General features: G+C 39.8%; 1 protein-coding gene across 1 annotated transcript in view; it reads right to left on the reverse strand.

Moving 5' to 3' along the window:
- LOC149260502 (phosphoglycerate mutase-like protein 1) overlaps positions 1-19743 on the reverse strand; it is a 120392-nt gene that overhangs the window by 74684 nt on the left and 25965 nt on the right. Inside the window, exon 7 of the mRNA XM_089420786.1 lies at positions 1071-1190. Within this exon, the coding sequence (XP_089276912.1) occupies positions 1071-1190 (120 nt within the window). The remainder of the gene's footprint in view (positions 1-1070; positions 1191-19743) is intronic.

Genomic DNA, 19743 nt, shown 5'->3' on the forward strand with positions numbered 1-19743 from the left:
CCTCCGAATTTGCCCACAGAATCATCAAATATGGTTCAAATTTGCCCTGTTACAGAGATTCCCTGAAAGGAGACTTCAGATCGGATGCCTCAAGAATAAGATCCTCTTTAGATCGAATGAAGCCTTCGTAGCAGAATCGAAAAAAAATTCAGATTTCCCTTAAAACAGATCCAATCAGAACCCTTGGCCTCTTCATGGCTGATCCCTTATACTCGCTCTGAAACCATGTTGATTTTTCATGATTTTCCTAATTTGATAATCACCTCCAATGATTTCTTAATTAATCCTTCTTGTGTTACATTCATCATTAAGCAATTATACATAGAAGATCTCAACTGTAAACACAATACTCACAGTAGGATAATGAACAGAGCCAAACACAAGAGACACAAAAATTTTACCCTGGGAAAACCCTAACTAGGGAAAAACTAAGCAACCTTTTCTTATAGAAATTATTCAATTCAACAAGATATATAATCTGATTTTCCAAGTCAAACTAGGTCAAACTGACCACAAACAACACAGGTCAAACCTGGTCAAACTTCCCAGAATATTCTTAGTAATCCTGTTGTCAAACTGCCCTGAAAGAGACCGAATTGCACCCTCCTGAAGCTTCATAGAGATTCGGTCAACCTGTCTCAGAAAACCTCAGAAATTTCAGTCAAACCCTGCCTCAGAAAATTTAGTCAATGCTGGTCAACACAAGTCAAACTTAGGTCGAACTTTGCTGGTCTTCTCTCTCTCTCTCTCTCTCCTTCGCACGTGTGGACAGAAAAAACAGAAGAATTGAGTGGTCTGAATTACTCTTCAAGTGAGGAAGTTGATTGGCAATATATAGTTGTTTGATAAGCCCGAATAGGTGTGTCTTGTAGGGCTGCCTCGACTTTTAGGAGGCAAAATTTGGAGTTTCAAAAATACTAATTTTTCCCTCTCTTATTTGGAGCCAACTTGAATTCAAATTTGCATTTTTCATTTTCGTTTAATTTGGTGGGCTAATGCAAATAAAGAATACCAACAGCAGGTGCAAAAATTCAACAAAATTAAAGCTTCTTTAAAGCACATCAACTTACGGCGTGTGGATCTCTTTTCTAACCAAGGGATGGCAGTCCTTCCCAAAGAGCCCCAATGTGTGTATTAGAAAGCCACTGTGCGAAACGACTGCTATTTCCTTTTCCTTTCTTGTCAACAACCTGCAGAAACATAAAAGGCCTTGTCAGCTGACACATAATTAAGCTTGCAAATATTTTCAGAAGGGACCCACAAAGAGAGATTTTATTCCTAGAAAAACAGATAGATTTAGTAAAAATAGCCATTCACATTGAACACAGTGGAGCAGCAAGAATAACCTTGGAAGATTAATAAATACATAACCTAGGCCAAGTATCTGTATTTAACAGATAATAATAATTCATATAATTGGCCTCATGGCTGTTTCACTAATCCTTGATGATGAACGATATTTTCTGGATCTTCACAAAATGAACAATGCTGAAGTATTTTCAGATAATGGTAAGTTTAAATAGTATTTTACTTTACCAATTTATGAATTCAAACCTAGTAATTTATGGTCAAACCTAGACAATATTTCGATTTCGGTTTGGCTTGTCATATCAACATAAGCCACTCTTATAAATCTAATACATTGATACCGTCGTTATGTGCCTCAGAGATCATATACTTTAATCTGTACTTCATGTATTCTCTACTAACTCATGTATTGTAAAATGCAAGGCCTGTAATTAGTGGGACCTAAGTTACTGAAGCTCTAGAAGAGAGTGCCCCTGTTTTAGTACCAAGAACCTTGTCTAGTATGAAACAGTTTCAAACACCCCAGGCACATTACCCAGACATTTACTTGTAAGAAGAAACTGGGAGAACTTACCGAGATGTTTTCAAGCAGTCCCTGTACCACAGGTATTTACAGCACCCAATGTTTTTCTGCCTGAGTGTGATGGGACCTACTCACAACTAAGAAATGAGATCAAGAACAACAGAAGAAGAAAAGGGAAAAGCAGCAGAGATAAATTAAAGACAAAAGAAATTCAGAATCATTTTCTAGTTTTGTCTGTATAAATATTTCCAACAGTAGCTGTGTATAAATAGAAGATTAATATATTTTTTGGTGAGAGTAAATGCCTTTTCTATATCCATGGGGAACCTTGAACCCCAACTCTGCTTTCTTGCAGTACACCCACATTAACATGGGAAGCTTCTAACTTGTCCAACTTTTAACACGATCACTGATCTATGCCTGTGGGAGTTGAACTTGGATTTTTATTGTGATGACACTCCATCTCAATCACTAGACCACAGCAATCGACCTTATAGAAGACTAATATTCCATCTCTTCATTTCCCACAATCTTGAAAGTGGATGGGTATTTCTAAAACCCATAACCCTTTTAAAAACTATAATCATTTCTGTGTTTCGAGTGATAACAGCATAGAGAAAAAAAAACAAATTGTTCATCAAACTACTCTAATTAAAATCTATTAACGGTGAGGAATATGAAGATGGCATTGGCATATTTCCTTAGGGTTTCAAACTGTTGCAGGTATGGAGACGCCGCCGATTGTAATTTTTTCGCCCTAGCTGGTCGTGTTGACTTATGGATCGATGGGCTTTCTCCCTCCTCGGCGCTAGCTTAAGGTTATACTCCTTGTGGCTTCTTGTTTGGGGACTCTGGACTCGCTCTTCGTTCCGGTGCATCAATATTGGAGGACGAGAGTCACGGATATGGCTCTTGTCGATACATACCTAGTCGGACTCCAAGTTGTGTCGGCGTTTGTCTGCATATCGAGGGATTGCTCCTTCACAACGAATCAGAAGCCTTGGAGTGGCCAAGACAAAGGAGGCTTTATACGCTCTCATCTGGGTTTTCCTTCCTTAGCACGGACTAGTGGTATCATTTTTGTTGCAGGGATCAGGTAACCCTATCAATGTTTTGTCCTCATGTGTATTGTATGCTTGTGTGTTATTATTCCTCTGTTTTGGCAGTTGATCAAACAAAGGTTTCGATAGATCCCACGATGTTCCCTCTGTGCGCGATTTCCACTGGGACAGAGCGGAAGCAGATCAAAGGATATGGGCCCTATGGGTTAAAAAAAACACATAGCATAGGCAACGGCCTTCCAGGGATTGAACAAGGACCGACTCATAGGGTTTTGATGGCGCAAATGTTTGCGGAAAATAGCAGTCCGGCAGCTGCGAGTGGGAACAATAGGAGAGGACATCGCCTCCTGGCAGGCCGTCAACATTCGATCTCTTTAGTTGTGCAGAGGGGTCTTCTGACAGCGCGCAGGTTTGTATCCCCGCGAAGCCTTCCGCGAGCACAAACAACAATGCCTTTGATCAAACAACAAATGCGCCTCCTGACGGTCGGCCAACCACACGTATGCACCAGCCTGCTAGAGGGACAATCACAATCTCGTTTGACGAGCAAATAACTCCCAAGGAAGCAGAGGCATTACTGAAGAGTTATCAACAGGATTTCACTAATAAGAGCAGCGTTTTATGCAACTTAGGGTTATGGCCCCAACCATCAAGCGTAGAGGGCAAAGTGTCCATCTCAGATCCAGAGGACTTATATCAGGTTTTTATCAAAACCATTTCTAGGAAATCGATAATGATATGGGTACGGGGTACAGATCTTGTGATAGATCTGAAGCAAAAAGCCCAAAATGCCACAGCTATTTCTGCTTCATCACAAAGTTTGATTTTTTCCGGGAAAGTGCTGCAGGAAGAGATCCATTTGAAAGACTATGGGATTCAAAGAAATTCTACCATTATCCAGAATTTAAGATTACAAGGCAATGCCCCAAGAGCAAGCACACCAGCTAGATCATCATCGATAGACAAGGGTCAGGCTTCTTTCAAAGATGCATTAAGAGGGAAAGTTACCACACAGGACAAACAAATCCCAAATCTGACAATCCCAGGTCCGTACATTGTAGAAAAGATGGAAAAAGCTCCAGATCTATCCATCGAATTACCAGAAGTAAGTGATCTCTTCAACATTTTACAAGCAAAAGCCATCATTTGTCGATTTAATGGTTACTGGCCAAAATCTGAAGAGCTAAGTGAGTGGATCTACCTCAACTGGACCAGAGATTGCGATATTTATCTGTGTGCAAAAGGTTTTTTTGTGGTTCAGTTTGATACCCAAAAAGATTACAATTATGTCATAAATGATGGACCATGGTTCTGGGGAAGGGCGGGTCTCTTCGTAACCCCATGGTTTCTTGGTTTTGACGCAAACTCAATGGTGGTTACAAAAATGCCGGTATGGGTAAGGCTACATAACCTTCCGCTTCCTTTTTGGCACCATCAGGTCTTAGAAGGCATAGGAAACTCTTTGGGAAGGTTCCTAAAGATGGATCGAGAAATAATGGACAAAGAGATCTTCACTTTTGCTTGTATTTGTGTGGAGATGGATTTAAGTAAAGGTCTCTCGAATTGTATTCACTTGACACACAAAGATTTCAAGTGGATATAATGGTTAGATTTTGAAAACACTGCTTTTCGATGCAAGGTTTGCCATCAAACAAGGCATTTGCAAAACACATGCAAACAAGCAAAGAAAAGAACAAAGAAGAGAACACAAAAGCAAAAAGGATGGCAATTCCCAAAATCTCCTTCATCAGATGATGAGGATGAAGATGAAAGCCAGCAACATCAAGGAACAGAAAAACAACAAGGCTCACAAGAGATGGGAGAAGAAAAGGAGGAAGAACAGAACAAACAATCAGAGAATCCAAACAACTCAGTAGTTATTCCGACCCTTGAAATCCAAGTAGAGGGGAATAACAACAATCAAGGCACAAGTGGAACCAAGTGATCTCATGTATCTGAAAGCTTCGACTCAGACAAAGATGTCCCAAACCTTACAAGAAATAATGAGCTGGCAATTGTCACTTTTGCTCCATCACTTGGGGTCTAGCAAAAAGTCCAAAAGAAAAAAGGCAAAAAAGAAAAGTCCAGTTTATCTGGCAATTTGTAATTTTAATTTTATTTCTATTTTTTGGTAGCTTCACTACTTTGTGTGTGTCATGCACATTGGTCCCACGGGACAACTCCTAAATTCTTTATGCATCTACTCAATGTAACTTTTCATTTTTATTAATAGAAAGTTACTGATTTTTTCCTTGGAAAAAAATATAACAGGATAAAGTGGGACTCTACATTAAAGTATTTCTCACATTAGAATCATTAATTGTACAAGACACCTCATACTTAGTTGTCTTCTATTAAACTGTTATTCACTATGATCTTGTGTGTAAATAAAACATCTTATTCCTAACTAGACAGGTTTTTTTGTTAATTTCAAATGTTCTTTTATATTTTTTCTCAACCTTCAACAATGTGGTCCACACTAGGGATCTAGGTTATGATCTTCATCTCCATTGCTTAGAACCTATGACACAATACTTGGGAAAGCCAAAGTTATAACAAATAGGGTGTTGGTGTGGCCATTTTATCCAAACATAGGATTTAGAGGTTTGGCCATATAGAATTTCAAAAATATATACAGAAAAGATAACCTCAATTAGTTTATTAATGCCCAACAAACGACCAAAAGTAAGTCAACGAGGCTGCTCAATACGTAAGTGGCTATACCCAGTGGAAATGTGAAGGCCACTCCTACAAAAGCAAAAAGAAAATATAATCTATACGATCTAAGCTCGAAGTTCCAAGTTCTTGCAACTAGGAAAAAGAGAAGGGGTGTTATTCTATAAAAAATGGTAGTACACCTTTCTTACCATCCAATGCCAAAGAAAAGAATATTTATGTATATGGTTGGCAAGAAGCATTGGATTTGGTCTTGGAGATGTTTGTCTATGTAGAAGAGATGATCCGCTATCAAAAGTTGATGGAGGAGGCTTCATTGCTAGAAGAGCAAATTTGGTCCAAAGGATATCTCTCTGTCTAGAAGTGGTGACATACTATTGAGAGGTGATGGACAAGGTACAACCTGTTACCCACCAAAATGGGTAACCCTTTAGGAGAAAATGTTTCTCCTATTCACTTGAGATATTGTCATTGATGGCAAAGCAAAGGGATCTATACTAGGATCAAAAACAAACCAAGGCTTATAAATGATCCTACCTCCCTGAAGTTGCAGTGTGAATGAGAATATGAAATCTATCTCCTTGTCTATGTTGAAGTGCAGAACAATACACAGAGTTTGTTAAATTATGGACCATTTGCTAAGTTTAACGAAACCAGTGGTCGTTAGGAACACGAATATTCAGTTCAACAAATTCATTTAGTAAATTTGTGAATTGTCAAATTGAAACTGAGGAGGTTATAAATGAAATGGAAGGTCGTAAAGATGAAGGATCGTCAGGAGAAACAAAAGCTAAAAACGATATAATGTTTGATGGATTAATAATCAAACAGGATTGACTTTCTTGTTTGTTAAAAAAATGAAGAGTCGTGACTATAAGAAAAATATGATTTATGGTTGTAATGAACTAGAAGCTTAATCATCAAAAGCTCCAAACTTGAAGCTTAATCAAGAAAGGCTCAAATGCTCCATATACATGTGAGAGAAAAGAAATGCATACGTATCAAACCTGAATTTCAATCAAAAATGGAAAATAGGCTCCATATATATCTGAAAAAATAAACATCCAGAGCTGCATAACAAGCATGTTCCTATCCGGATGAATTGCGAGGAAGTTGTTGAGAATTCAATGGGGCAATGAATATGTTAATTCTCTTAACTTGATAATTGTTTGTGTTATCTTTTACTTATTAGCTTTGTTCGTTATTATTCCAATGTGAAATAAAGCAAACAGCTACCAAAACAACAAGAACAGTGACACAGTATATAGGCTGCAAGCCAGGGCCAAAACCCCTTCTCTTGAGGGTAAAACCTGTAAATCTCTTCTTTGCTTAGATCTTTCAATTGACAAATACCATGGCCTTGAGACTTAGACAAATACCCTCCAAGATCAAGTCTACCACAACCTCATGTTGCAATATCTTCGACCTCCCAGTATATCCGAAATTCTGCTCCCCAACAACAACAATTGTTGCAACTGTTGTTGCTTCTCTAGGAGACTTCGATCTCCCTCTAATAGTCTTCCTCTTGACTTCGCTTGCATTGGCTTGAGTCTTAGGGCTAATAATAAGCTCTAAGAGACCTTCGCTTGCCTTCCCTTCTCTTCTACTTCCAAGATCGAACCACAAGAGATCTCGGTGAGAAACCCTAACTTCGATCTTCCCAAGAAAGATAGATAAGGCCCAGAAATACTTTGACTTCTTTGACTCCTCTTCTTTGCACTTCCTTCTTCAATTTCTTCTTCTTTTGTTTCTTCGCATAAGTGATGAGTGAGTGAGTGATCCAAATGGAGGACGAGTTCCTTTATATATAGCCTTCTTCAAGGGTGGACGTGGCTCTTCATGTAGGCCGACTTGACAGCTCATTAAGCCGACTTGATCTTGGAGGTATTTTGACACTTTAAAGACAAAATAATTTTTTTTTTACAATTTACAATGTGCCCATAGGATCTTCAATATATGACAATGACTCTTATACCTTGGACAAACGTTATAAGCACTCAAAGGGTGCTTGACCTATAAAATAAAAGAACTTGAGCATGAAACCCATGCTCCAATAATAATAATAACTTCTTTTTCATTTTATATTTACAAGAATACATTTCACACTTATGAAGACCGAGCCTAGTTACATATTTTTCAACACTCCCTCTTAACTAGGGAGGTATTCATAAGAGGTACATGGTCATTCTCAATTTGAAGATATCTCATAAGAAGAGTCAGATTGGTAACCCATCTGTCTAGCATCATATTAACCAGCATTGTCACATAGCAAGGCCTTGACTAACAGCTCTATCTCTCCACAAGATCAGAGCACAATGCTAGCGAGACAAATGATGTATAGACACCATCATCATTGTCTCCGAAGGTACATACTCCACCCGGGTGTTCACTGAGTATGACCTTCCATTGGACTATTCTTATCTTGGGTAGCTAATCCTCAAAGAATATCGGTCCACCGCTAATCTTGTGTTGAATGCCCTACCACATTCTCAAAGAGTATCGAATGCCAAATGGTTACCCAATCCTCCATTCTTTCTTCCCAAGTGAAGACAAGAATGTAGTGTCTATCTCTCCCTCTCAATTAGGGAGGACAAATCAACCAAACCAAGCTTGTCCCTTAAGTATACAAGCTTCTTGTTCGGAAGTGATTTCGTCAATATGTCAGCTACCTATTCATCAGTGGAGATATATCGTAGCTGCAACACACCATTTTGTACTAGCTCTCGAATATAGTGATACTTGTTGTTGATGTGCTTTGTCTTTCCATGAAACACTAGATTCTCAGACAAACGAATACAACTGGTGTTATCACAAAGTATCACTGTAGGGTTCATCGGTCCTTCAAACAAGTCGGATAGCAGCTTCCTTAACCATACTGCTTCTCTGCTTACTTCACATGCTGCAACATATTCAGCCTCAGCACTACTCAAAGCAATGGTGTCTTGCTTTTCTACTCGTCCATGAGACCATGGAGGATCCTAAACTGAAACATCTTCCCGTAGTGCTTCTTCCATCCTCTTCACTGCCTCCCTAGTCAGAATCTATATATCTAATCAATTGGACATCATTCCTTCTATCATATTTGAGATAGCAGTTGATGGCTCCTCGCAAATATCTCAGAATATGCTTTGCTACTATCCAATGATCACGCTTTAGTTGCACTTGGAATTGATTGAGTACATTTACTGCAAAACATATGTCTGGAAGAGTATTCACCAAGTACATCAATGAGCCAACGAGTTGTCTATACCTGGAAGGATCCACGGGGCTTGATTTGTAACTCCTTAATCTCTTCAAGTTTGTCATCATCGAAATGGTCATAGGTTTGCAGTCCATCATGTCAAACTTCTTTAGAATCTCGATCACATACTTTCCTTGACCCAAATAGATTTCATTTGGTCCTTGCCAGACTTCTAGTCCCAAATAGTAATGCATCAACCCAAGATCTGTCATGTCAAATTCTGCGCCCAGTTGCTTCTTACATTCTTCAATTCGACCTTCTACACCTATCAAGAGAAGATCATCTACATACAAAAGAATAATTACAAGTTCATTATTTACAACCTTAATATAAAGGTTCGAGTCAGCAAAACATTTTGTGAAGCCTATTCTCTGTAGGTATGCATCCATTCTAGCATACCATGCCCTTGGTGCTTACTTGAGGCCATATAATGCTTTATTCAATCTACAAACATATGCCTTCCTATCTTTGACTTCAAATCCCAAGGGTTGTTCTATATAGACTTCTTCATCTATGGTGCCATTCAGAAACGCAGTCTTGACATCCATTTGGTGGATGTTCCATCCCATCAATGCTGCCAGAGAGACTAATGATCGAATTGTTGTATATCTTGTTGTTGGAGCAAATGTCTCTTCATAGTCAATGCCTTCAAGTTGAGAGAAACCTCTAGCCACAAATCTTACTTCATACTTCTTTATACTTCCATCGGTTGCATGGTTGATCTTATAGATCCACTTGGAAGTAACAACAGCTTTGTCTTCGGGCCTAGTTACGATCTCCCAGACTCCATTCTTCATTATAGATTGATACTCTTCATTCATGGCATCCTTTCATTCTCGATGTTCTATAGCCTCTTCAAAGGTGGATGGTTTTGCTTCTATTAATTTTGTCATGTATGCAGCATACCCAGAATATTTCTTGGGTCTCTTACTTTCTCTAAATGATCCTTGCGCTACCCCATGACCTTCTGCATCAAGTAGTGTGGATTTCAACCAATTAGGTATTTTCCTTGTTTCTAGAATGACCACGGGTTGAACAAGTTCACTAGGCCCTTCTTCTTCATGGTGTGATTCTTCTCCTTCCTTGTCAACTTCTTCCTCAAATATCAGAAGTCCTTTATCATCAAAATTTATAGAAAGTTCTTTTGACTTCTTGAATGCTATACTCTCATCAAATATGACATCACGACTAACTTCAATGTGATGTCCATCTTTCATATAAATTCTATAAGCTTTTGATGAGTTACTATACCCAACAAATATACCTTTCATACCGGAAGGATCCAACTTCTTTCTTTTGTCCTTTGGTATATGAATATACACAAGACACCCAAAGATCTGGAGATGATCTACAAACAGCTTATTTCCAGTCAACATTTCTTTCATAGTTTTGTTATCTAGAGATCTGTGAGGACATCGATTCTGAATGTAGACCGTTGTATTTGTTGCCTCTTCCTACAGAAACTTAGGTAGATCTTGATTGTGTAACATTTCTTTTACACTTTCTTCAATAGTTCTATTCTTTCTTTCAGCAACTCCTTTTTGTTCGGGATTGTATGGGACTATCAACTCCTTCTTAATCCCAAACTCCTTATAGATTGCTATAATCTATTTGGATGTATATTCTCCTCCATTATCAGATCTTAGTATCTTGATTCTTCTTTCTGTAAGGTTCTCCACTTCAACCTTGAATTCTTGAAATTTTGTAAATATTTCATCCTTGGTTTTCATTAAGTAAACCCAGGTCTTTCTTGAATGATCATCTATGAATGTGACATAGTATAGATGACCTCCAAATGATTTTGGAGTCATAGGGCCACACACATTAGAGTGAATGAGATCCAAGATTTCTTTCGACTGCGAAGCACTGCTTCCAAATGGTCTCTTGGTATTCTTGCCCAATGCACATCCCTTGCAGAAACCTTCATGATCTTCCCTTAGATCGGGATCGACTATGGAACTTAAAGTTGGAAGCATTTTGAAATGTAGATGACCAAACCTTCAATGCCAAAGTTCACATGGACTAATCTCAGTGTGAACTAGGGCTTGGTTTACAAGAGATATTAATCTGTAAAGCCTTCCTTCTCGGATACCAATAACTTTAGCTTGATCTATGCTTGAGTCTTTTCCCCAAACAACTACTTTTCCATCAATGAAGGCTACTCTATCTCCTTTGTCTTCTAAACTTGAAATAGAAAGTAAATTTTTGTGCAAACCTGGAACAAATAGAATGTTGTTGAGGTGGATGTTGCTTCCATCTTCGAGTTTTATGGAAGTTGATCCAATGCCCTTCACAGGATAGCTCTTGTTGTCTCCAAGTTCCACAGAGTAAGCGGATTTTCCTTTTGATAAGGTCTTCAATCGGTTGGAGTGGCCAGTCATGTGCCTTGATGCACCACTATCAATTACCCATATGTCTTCGTCTTGGAATGTACCAGAGAGAACCGAGAAGAGACCTTCATCAATTTCATTGATTGATGCCTTCTTTGAAGAGAATAAGAAATTCCATGCTTCTTTGATACCTTTCTTGAGTTGGCTTGCAATTTTCTTGATGACCTTCTTCATTGTAGAGGAGATCTTCATGATGCCCTTAGAGAACCAAAGCTCTAAAACCATGTTGAGAATTCAATGGGGCAATGAATATGTTAATTCTCTTAACTTGATAATTGGTTGTGTTATCTTTTACTTATTAGCCTTGTTCGTTATTATTCCAATATGCAATTACATCAATAGCTACCAAAACAATAAGAATAGTGACACAATATATAGGTTGCAAGCCAGGGCCAAAACCCCTCCTCTTGAGGGGAAAACCCGTAAATCTCTTCTTTGCTTAGATCTTTCAATTGACAAATACCATGACTTAGAGACTTAGACAAATACCCTCCAAGGTCAAGTCTACCACGGCCTCTTATTGCAATATCTTCGACCTCCCAGTAGATCCAAAATTTGCTCCCCAGCAACTGCTGCAACTGTTGTTGCTTCTCTAGGAGACTTCGATCTCCTTCTCATAGCCTTCCACTTGACTTCGCTTACCTTGTCTTGAGTCTTAGGGCTAATAAGATGCCCTAAGAGACCTTCGCTTGCCTTCCCTTCTCTTCTGCTTCCAAGATCAAACCACAAGAGCTCCCAACGCAGAAACCCTAACTTAGATCTTCCCAAGAGAGATAGATAAGGCACAAAAACACTTCAACTTCTTCGACTTCCTCTTCTTTGCACTTCCTTCTTCGACTTCCTCTTCTTTGCAATTCCTTCTTCGACTTCTTCTTCTGCTTTTTCGTATAAGAGATGAGTGAGTGAATGATCCAAATGGAGGACGAGTTCCTTTATATATAGGCTTCTTCAAGGGCGGACGTGGCTCTTCCTGTAGGCCGACTTGATCTTGGAAGTATTTTGACACTTTAAAGACAAAATAAGTTTTTCTTTACAATTTACAATGTGCCCATAGGGTTTTCAATATATGACAATGACTTTTATAGCTAGGACAAACACTAGAAGCACTCAATGGCTGCTTGACCTAACCCATGCTCCAATAATAATAATAACTTCTTTTTCATTTTATATTTACAAGAATATATTTCACACTTATGAAGACCGAACCTAGTTACACATTTTTCAACAAAAGGTTGGATGAGTTAGAACAACTACAGATCAGCCTTGCCAGCCCTTCTATATAAAGGGTTGATTTTATAAGGAAACAAATTTCAATGCCTTTGACCTGGCACCATCTTCAGTGGTTACTTAAAACAACTATTCTACACCTCATGATCTACCTAAACAAATGTTGAAAATTCACTGTTTGAAGAGGGTACATATCTTACCATGAGGACAAGTCGGCCCTAATGTTGGTCCTACCCAAAATAAGACAGCCTACAAGATCATGTCGACCCTCCTAAGAGACATGACATTTCAGTTAATTCCGAATGGTATAAATAGAAGGTAAAGTTTCCTCCATCTGTGCCTTCATTCATCCAAGCAAAAAAGCAAAAAGGAAACAGAAGATACAAGAGTGAAGATCTGAAGTATATTCAGAGTGAAATTTTGAATTATATGTACGTGACAGAGGAATTGAAGCGAAGAATTAAGGCAAGAATCTTCTGGTTTTTGGTTATATTCTTTCTGTGATTTTCGTTGTATATTGGGATCATTTTGGAGTAGACTTTGTCCCCCTCTTAGGAGAAAAATTCAGCCCCTCTTGATCACTTTTGGCCAGTGTTCCACAAGGACGCGCCCCCCAAGGTGGGGGGCACGCTTCCTTGCTCCCCCACGCTCCCGGGACAAGGAAACTCCTAGGGAAACGTTTCCTCATGTCCCCTTTTTTGATGAAACTCTGGAGTGATGTTTTTCTGGTGACGAAAAGCATCCCCCTAATTTTTTTTTCTAATAACAATTAAAAACATAAAAATTAAAAAAATACAAATTTTAATATAATTAAAAAAAACAAAAATAAAAACTAAAGAATAAATTAAAAATTTAAAACATAATCATTCACATTTATCATTAACCCTGTGATTTTACCTTGCCACCTAACATTTTCTTTATGTTGTTGCTCGACATTTTACCTTGCCGCCTGAGATTTTCTTGTTGTTTCGCTCGACATTTACTATCTGCAATTTGATGTGATTCATATTTACCATCGATTGCGGGCCTGAGACATTTAGAGTTGTGATTTTCATCTTGTGACTTGGAGCTGCGATTTTCATTTTGTGACTTGGAGCCACCAGATTGGAGCTGTGATTTATTATTTAGTACTTTTTGAGAAATTTAATAGTATTTCACTGCTTTCTATGCTTACTTTTAGTTTAGTATTCTATGGCTATTCTAGACTTCAGCATAATGTCATCGTCATATGATGAATTTACTTTCGATGTGCATTATGTAGTTTCAATTGTCAAATGATTAATTTAATTTAGATGTACCTTGCATAATATTAAATGCCCATTACCAAACGATGAATTTACATGGAACATTGCATAATGTCAAATGATGGATTCAATTTAGTAATTTACTTTTAGATTTAAAATTTTATATTGATGATTGGAAAAATGTCAAATGATAATTCTAATGCATAATAGTCTAATATGAAATGATGATCACATTTAAATGTACATTTCATAATTCTTAAGATTTACTATTTACTTAGTTATTGACATATTGTTGAGATTTTATTTCTTATTTTTATATATTAAATTTTTTAATAATTTTATAATTTGTATGGCTTTGACGTCCTCCGTTTCCCGAAATTTCCCTAAATTTTGGGGTTGCTTATATACGTACCCTTTATGCGTATCCCCGCTCCCGCGTTTCCACTTCCCAGAAACTTGGTGGAACATTGCTTTTGCCCCTGTGGAGAACCAGTCTCTGAGGCTAGCGAAATTCAGCTCTAAGGCCATAATTTCAGCCCTTTTTTAGGACTGTGGTACCTCAGTCTCAGACACAGTTTCGGCTCTCTTGTGAACAAACTTAGGACCTGTGATTAGGGCACCTCTAGAAGAAATTGGAGCAGTAAATATCTTTTGATTAAGCGCAATTAGAGAACTAATTGAAGACTATACTCAAGCAAACCTGGAATCATTGTTACAGCAGACTTGAAGGACGTTCTTTGGAGACATTGTTGCAAAACTTTATGGACAAAACCGGTCAAACTTGGAGCACACTTGTTGTGAAGGCTTGAGACCTTGAAGTCTCTATCACCAAGCCTAGTGAAGCAACTCAAGATTGATATTGACCTTGGATTAGCTGATACCAGTGTTGCACGACTCTTATAAGACCTACAAGTACCCGCGAGTCTTGACGGATTCTATAGCGAGACGAGTCACTCACTAGGACTCGTGGTCTCTACACGTACTCATCCAAACCCACATAGAATCCATCTACTCGTATTGAACCTGTGAAGAAACACATGTGACTCACATATGACCCGCATAAGACCCATGGACCCACTCAAAATTCGTATTTATTTTTACTTTTTTGGAGATTGTATTTTTTTAAGTTTTTTTTTGCATTTTGCCAAGTCTTATAGGGGTTGTTCCCAGGTCTTATACAGGTCATTTGTTAAAATTGGCAACTAGGGCCAAACTCCATGTGGGTCATCTTATTAATGGAAGCTGATATTTTTCTTGGATCCCCTCATTGAGAGGTGTAGGATTGATCTAAAGATCATCCGATTCCGATAAGTATTCATGGAGATATGAATTTATTTGTGTTATGGGACAATTCGTTAAGGTCGGCCAGCAACCAAATAAACCCCACTTGTGCTCAATGTTTTAGTATAAATAGAGGTGGCTTTCAAGTCATTTCAAAACACTTGGGATCCCTTCCTCTCTACTTGTCATTGGGTTTTAGTAGGAGGAGAGATCCTAAGGGATAACGCTGCCCTAATCCAAAGGGCAAAAGCCGGAATTGCCGGGAACTGTTGGAACTGCCAGAACAGCCGGGAAAGCTGACGCAGAGGGCAGAAGCCGAAACTGCCGAAATTGCTGAAATTGTCAGGAATTGTCGGGAACTGCTGAAACTGTCGGGAACAGTAGGAATTGTTGGAATTGCCGGGAACTGTCGAAACTGCCGGGAACAGCAGGAATTGCCGGAACTGTCGAAACTGCCGGGAATAGTAGGAATTGCCGGAACTACTGGAATTGCCGGGAACTATTGGAACTATCGGGAAAAGCCGGAACAGCCGGAAATAGCCAGAATTGTCGGAATTGCCGGAACTGTCGGGATAAGCCAGAATTGACGAAACTGCCGGAATAGGCGAGAAAGTTGACGCAGAGAGCAGAAGCCAGAACTGCCGGGAATAGTCGTAACTGCCAAAACTGCCGGAGAACAGCCGAAATTGCCGGAACTACCGAAACTGTCGGAACTGCCGAGAACAGCCGGAACTGCCGGGAACAGCCGAAACTGCCAGAACTGCCGAAACAACGAGAGCATTTGTCTCCGAAGGAGAGCAGCATGCAAGGGACAACTAACTAACATTGGGACAGTTGTATGGTACTTAGCAACAAATACACCAAGCATGCAATGTTACAGCTAGCATGCAAGGGACAGCTAGCATGCAACAACAAGCATGCTAAGGACAACAAGCAAGCAAGATGCAGCCAACACAAAGGTCAGTATGGCAACATGGTGCAGCAATGGCACATAATGCAATACATTGATGGGTACAGTCATGATTAATGAAGCGTGATGAGATGCAGCATAATGATGATGGGTGTAGCATGGTGCAGCGCGGTGAGGTGCAGCATGATGACGAAATGCAGCATAACGATAGGTGAAGGAGTCATCTTGTAGAATCACTTGAAACAGCATGTCTTCAACTGATCTCATGTATCATCTTCTTAGAGATGATCTATGCTCTTATCTAGATAAGTCAAAGTGTTGACTTCTGTTGTAAACGTACTATCTCTCTCTCTCTCTACTGAACTATTGAAGAACATATAAGAAGAATTGATCAAGGGTTTCCCCACATTGGGGTTTGTCCCTGGCTAGCGCCACATCTTGTGTCCTCTTGTCTTGGCTTGTCTTCTGCGATTTATGTTTATGTTCTATCTGCAGTTTACTTTAATGCTGATGTGATTAAAATATTGAGCTAACTGTGAAAATTGAAATAAATTGCTCTAAGCATAGAACATACCTAAAATTAACATGGTATCGAAGCTAACGTGAAGACAATGCCCAAGCAAGAGTGAAAGAGCAATCACTGAAGACAGTTGGGAAAGGACAAAAGGATCAGTGGATTCCTCATCCCTCTTCAAAGTCACCAAGGGTGAAGTCCAAGCAGAGAATATTATTAGAGTGGCGCAACGGAAGTTTCTGATGGCCTACCTAAAGATGACTTCATTGGGAAGTCTGAATCTAAGGGTGAAAGGAAAGGCAGATGCCTTGGTTGCAATAAGTTCAGCCATTATGCGAAGGGGTGTCCGAATGGCAGAGACACATCTCTTGATGAAGATAACAATCATTCTAGGGACATCTTCAATGATCAAAGGAATGACAGGTAATGCAGGTCATCAAGGAAATGGCCAACTCTTCAAAGAAAGCAAGGAACCCCAGGTATGAAGAATCAAATGTTGTTTTTGATAAGATAAAGAAGTGTTATCTTGTATTGACCCTCTCCTTCAAATTCTTTGGGAATCTAGCTTATTGATTGTAGTGCTTCAAGGCACTTCATCGGATAGAAGGATGCACTCTCTAATTTGGTAGAGATGGAAACAATCGTGGGATTATACTTGGAGCTGATGCCACCTATCCCGGAAAAGGTGTAGGGAATGTTACCCCTCAATTGAATGAGTGTGACTTGATTCATTTACAGAATCTCTTTTATGTACCTAATCACAAGAAGAACCTGGTGTCCATTTCGGCATTGGAAGTCAAAGGTTATGAGGTGGCATTCATTGATTGAAAGGTACGTGTTTGAAAATAGAATTTTCAAAGATGTTTTTGAGTTCAGGATTGTATCAAGTTGCAGGAAGTCCACCAGGGACCATGTCCATTGACACATAGCACCAGAGGTCTGTGAGTCAGATGGTGACAGCGATGCCTAAATTCAAAAAGAGCATGAAAGTACATGTCTGAGATGTACCGAAGGAAAATCTTACAAGGGGACCATTCCCCTCATGTAGTAGGTCCACAGGTTTAGAACAACCCAAGGAGTTTGAGATTCATGATCTGGATCTCATGTATACAGGTGGAAGAAAGCCCTCTATGGCTTGAAGCAAAACACCCCAGGCGTAGTATGAGAGGATTGATAGTTGTCTGATGAAGTTGAGATTCACTAAGAGTGAAGCCGATCCAAACCATTGTTTGAAGGTTGTGGATGATAGACCTCTCATACGGCACCTTATGAGGACGACCTATTTCTGACAGGTGCAGACCCTCTCATTTGTAGAAGTAAGAGGGAGTTGGATTCCGAATGTAGAATGATAAACTGCAAGCCTGTGACTACCTCAAGGATCTTAACTTTCAGAAGTTATATGGTAGTGATGTCGGACCAGATTTGGGAAATGCCTCTGAGTTTCACAAACTCATTCGCGTTGATGTTCTTGGTGAACTTCTGTCTGGACATAAGTTCTGCAGTTAGCATGGTGAGCTTATATTTGGTTGAGCCTCACTGGATTGGTGCCAAGAATCTTCTGAGATATCTTCGCGGCACAATCTCTCATGGATTGAGATAAACTGCCAGAAATATGAAACTACATGATTATTCGAATGTTGACTGGGCAGGAAGTGTGGAGGATCACTAGAGCACTTCTCAATGTTGGTTCTCTTTGGATTCTGCTTCCATATCATGGATGAGCAGGAAGCAGAAGTCGGTTGCTATAAGCACCGTCGAGACCGAATACATAGCTACGAGTATGATCTCGTGTGAAGCTGCATGGTTGCAGAAGCTCTTAAGTGAGTTGTTTGTACACATGATGAATACCACTGTGATTCTCTGTGACAACCAGAGGGGGTATTTGATAATTGAGGAATCCCATATTCGATGATTGCTCCAGCAAATAGACATCAAATACTACCTTATCTGCGATATGGTAAGTCGATGAGCGAGGAGGCTCCATCGCATTGAGACTGATGTACAGGTCACAAACATTTTGTCAAAGCCCCGGGGAAAGGTCAAATCTGTGACTTTCTCGAACGACATGGAGCCGTTGAGAAACCTTCTTATAAGGGTCCTGCATGTTGCATGCATTGAGCTCTGGGAGCTCTAGGGGCTTAGGGTACTTACTGGAGCAACATACAACCACAGGGCGACTCACCCTCCCCTGGTGGTGCGCTATGTACAGGATGACAGGTTCAACCTTCCCCTGTGATACTCCGTGGCAACTGTGGAACAAGATGACTAGTTCTCCTGTGGGTTGAGATGATTAGTTCTCCCGTGGCAACTATGGAACAGAATGATTAGTTCTCCTGTGGGTCAGGATGATTAGTTCTCCTGTGGGCCGGGATGATTAGTTCTCCCATGGCAACTGTGGAACAGGATGATTAGTTCTCCTATGGGTTGGGATGATTAGTTCTCCCGTGGCAACTGTGAAACGGGATGATTAGTTCTCCTGTGGGCCGGGATGATTAGTTCTCCCGTGGCGACTATGGGGCAGGATGATTCGTTCTCCTGCAGACAGGATGATTAGTTCTCCTGTCGAGGCATCCTACCCATGCAGTCTGGGACTCATGGGAAGTACCTCTCATCTGATCAATGAATAGGGAAATGGGGTTAGGGACCATAGCAGTACTATCGATGGACGCATCGATGTATCTACTGTACTCCTTATGCTAGGATGACCTCCATTGATCTGGGATCAATGAAACTGATCTGGGATTAGTATGAGTGGTTTGAGACACTCTCTTGTGATATTGATCTTGGATCAATAAACTGACTTCGGGCCAGTAAGAGTGATGTGACACACTCTCTTCAGATGAAATTGACTTCGGGTCAGTAGAGAATGGTGTGAGACATTCTCGATCAATTCTTCTTCTTCACAGTTCAGCAGAGCAAAGCAGAACTCATCAGAGCAGAGCAGTGCAGGGCACTGATGGCAGAGATAGTACAGTCGGAAATATGGATCAGCGAATGGAGTTCTCCCTAGTTGAGAGGGAGTGTTAAAATTGGCAACTAGGGCCAAACTCCATGTGGGCCATCTTATTAATGGAAGCTGATATTTTTCTTGGATCCCTCTCATTGAGAGGTGTAGGATTGATCTAAAGATCATCCGATTTCGATAAGTATTCATGGAGATATGAATTTATTTGTGTCATGGGACAATTCGTCAAGGTCGGCCAGCAACCAAATAAACACCACTTGTGCTCAACTTTTTAGTATAAATAGAGGTGGCCTTCAAGAGATTTCAAAACACTTGGGATCTCTTCCTCTCTACTTGTCTTTGGGTTTTAGTAGGAGGAGAGATCCTAAGGGATAACGTTGCCCTAATCCAGAGGGCAAAAGCT

This window comes from Pinus tabuliformis, chromosome 6 (assembly GCF_031772625.1).
Source record: "Pinus tabuliformis cultivar Carrire ecotype Pingquan chromosome 6, CPIR1, whole genome shotgun sequence".
In the NCBI taxonomy this organism is placed as follows: domain Eukaryota; kingdom Viridiplantae; phylum Streptophyta; class Pinopsida; order Pinales; family Pinaceae; genus Pinus; species Pinus tabuliformis.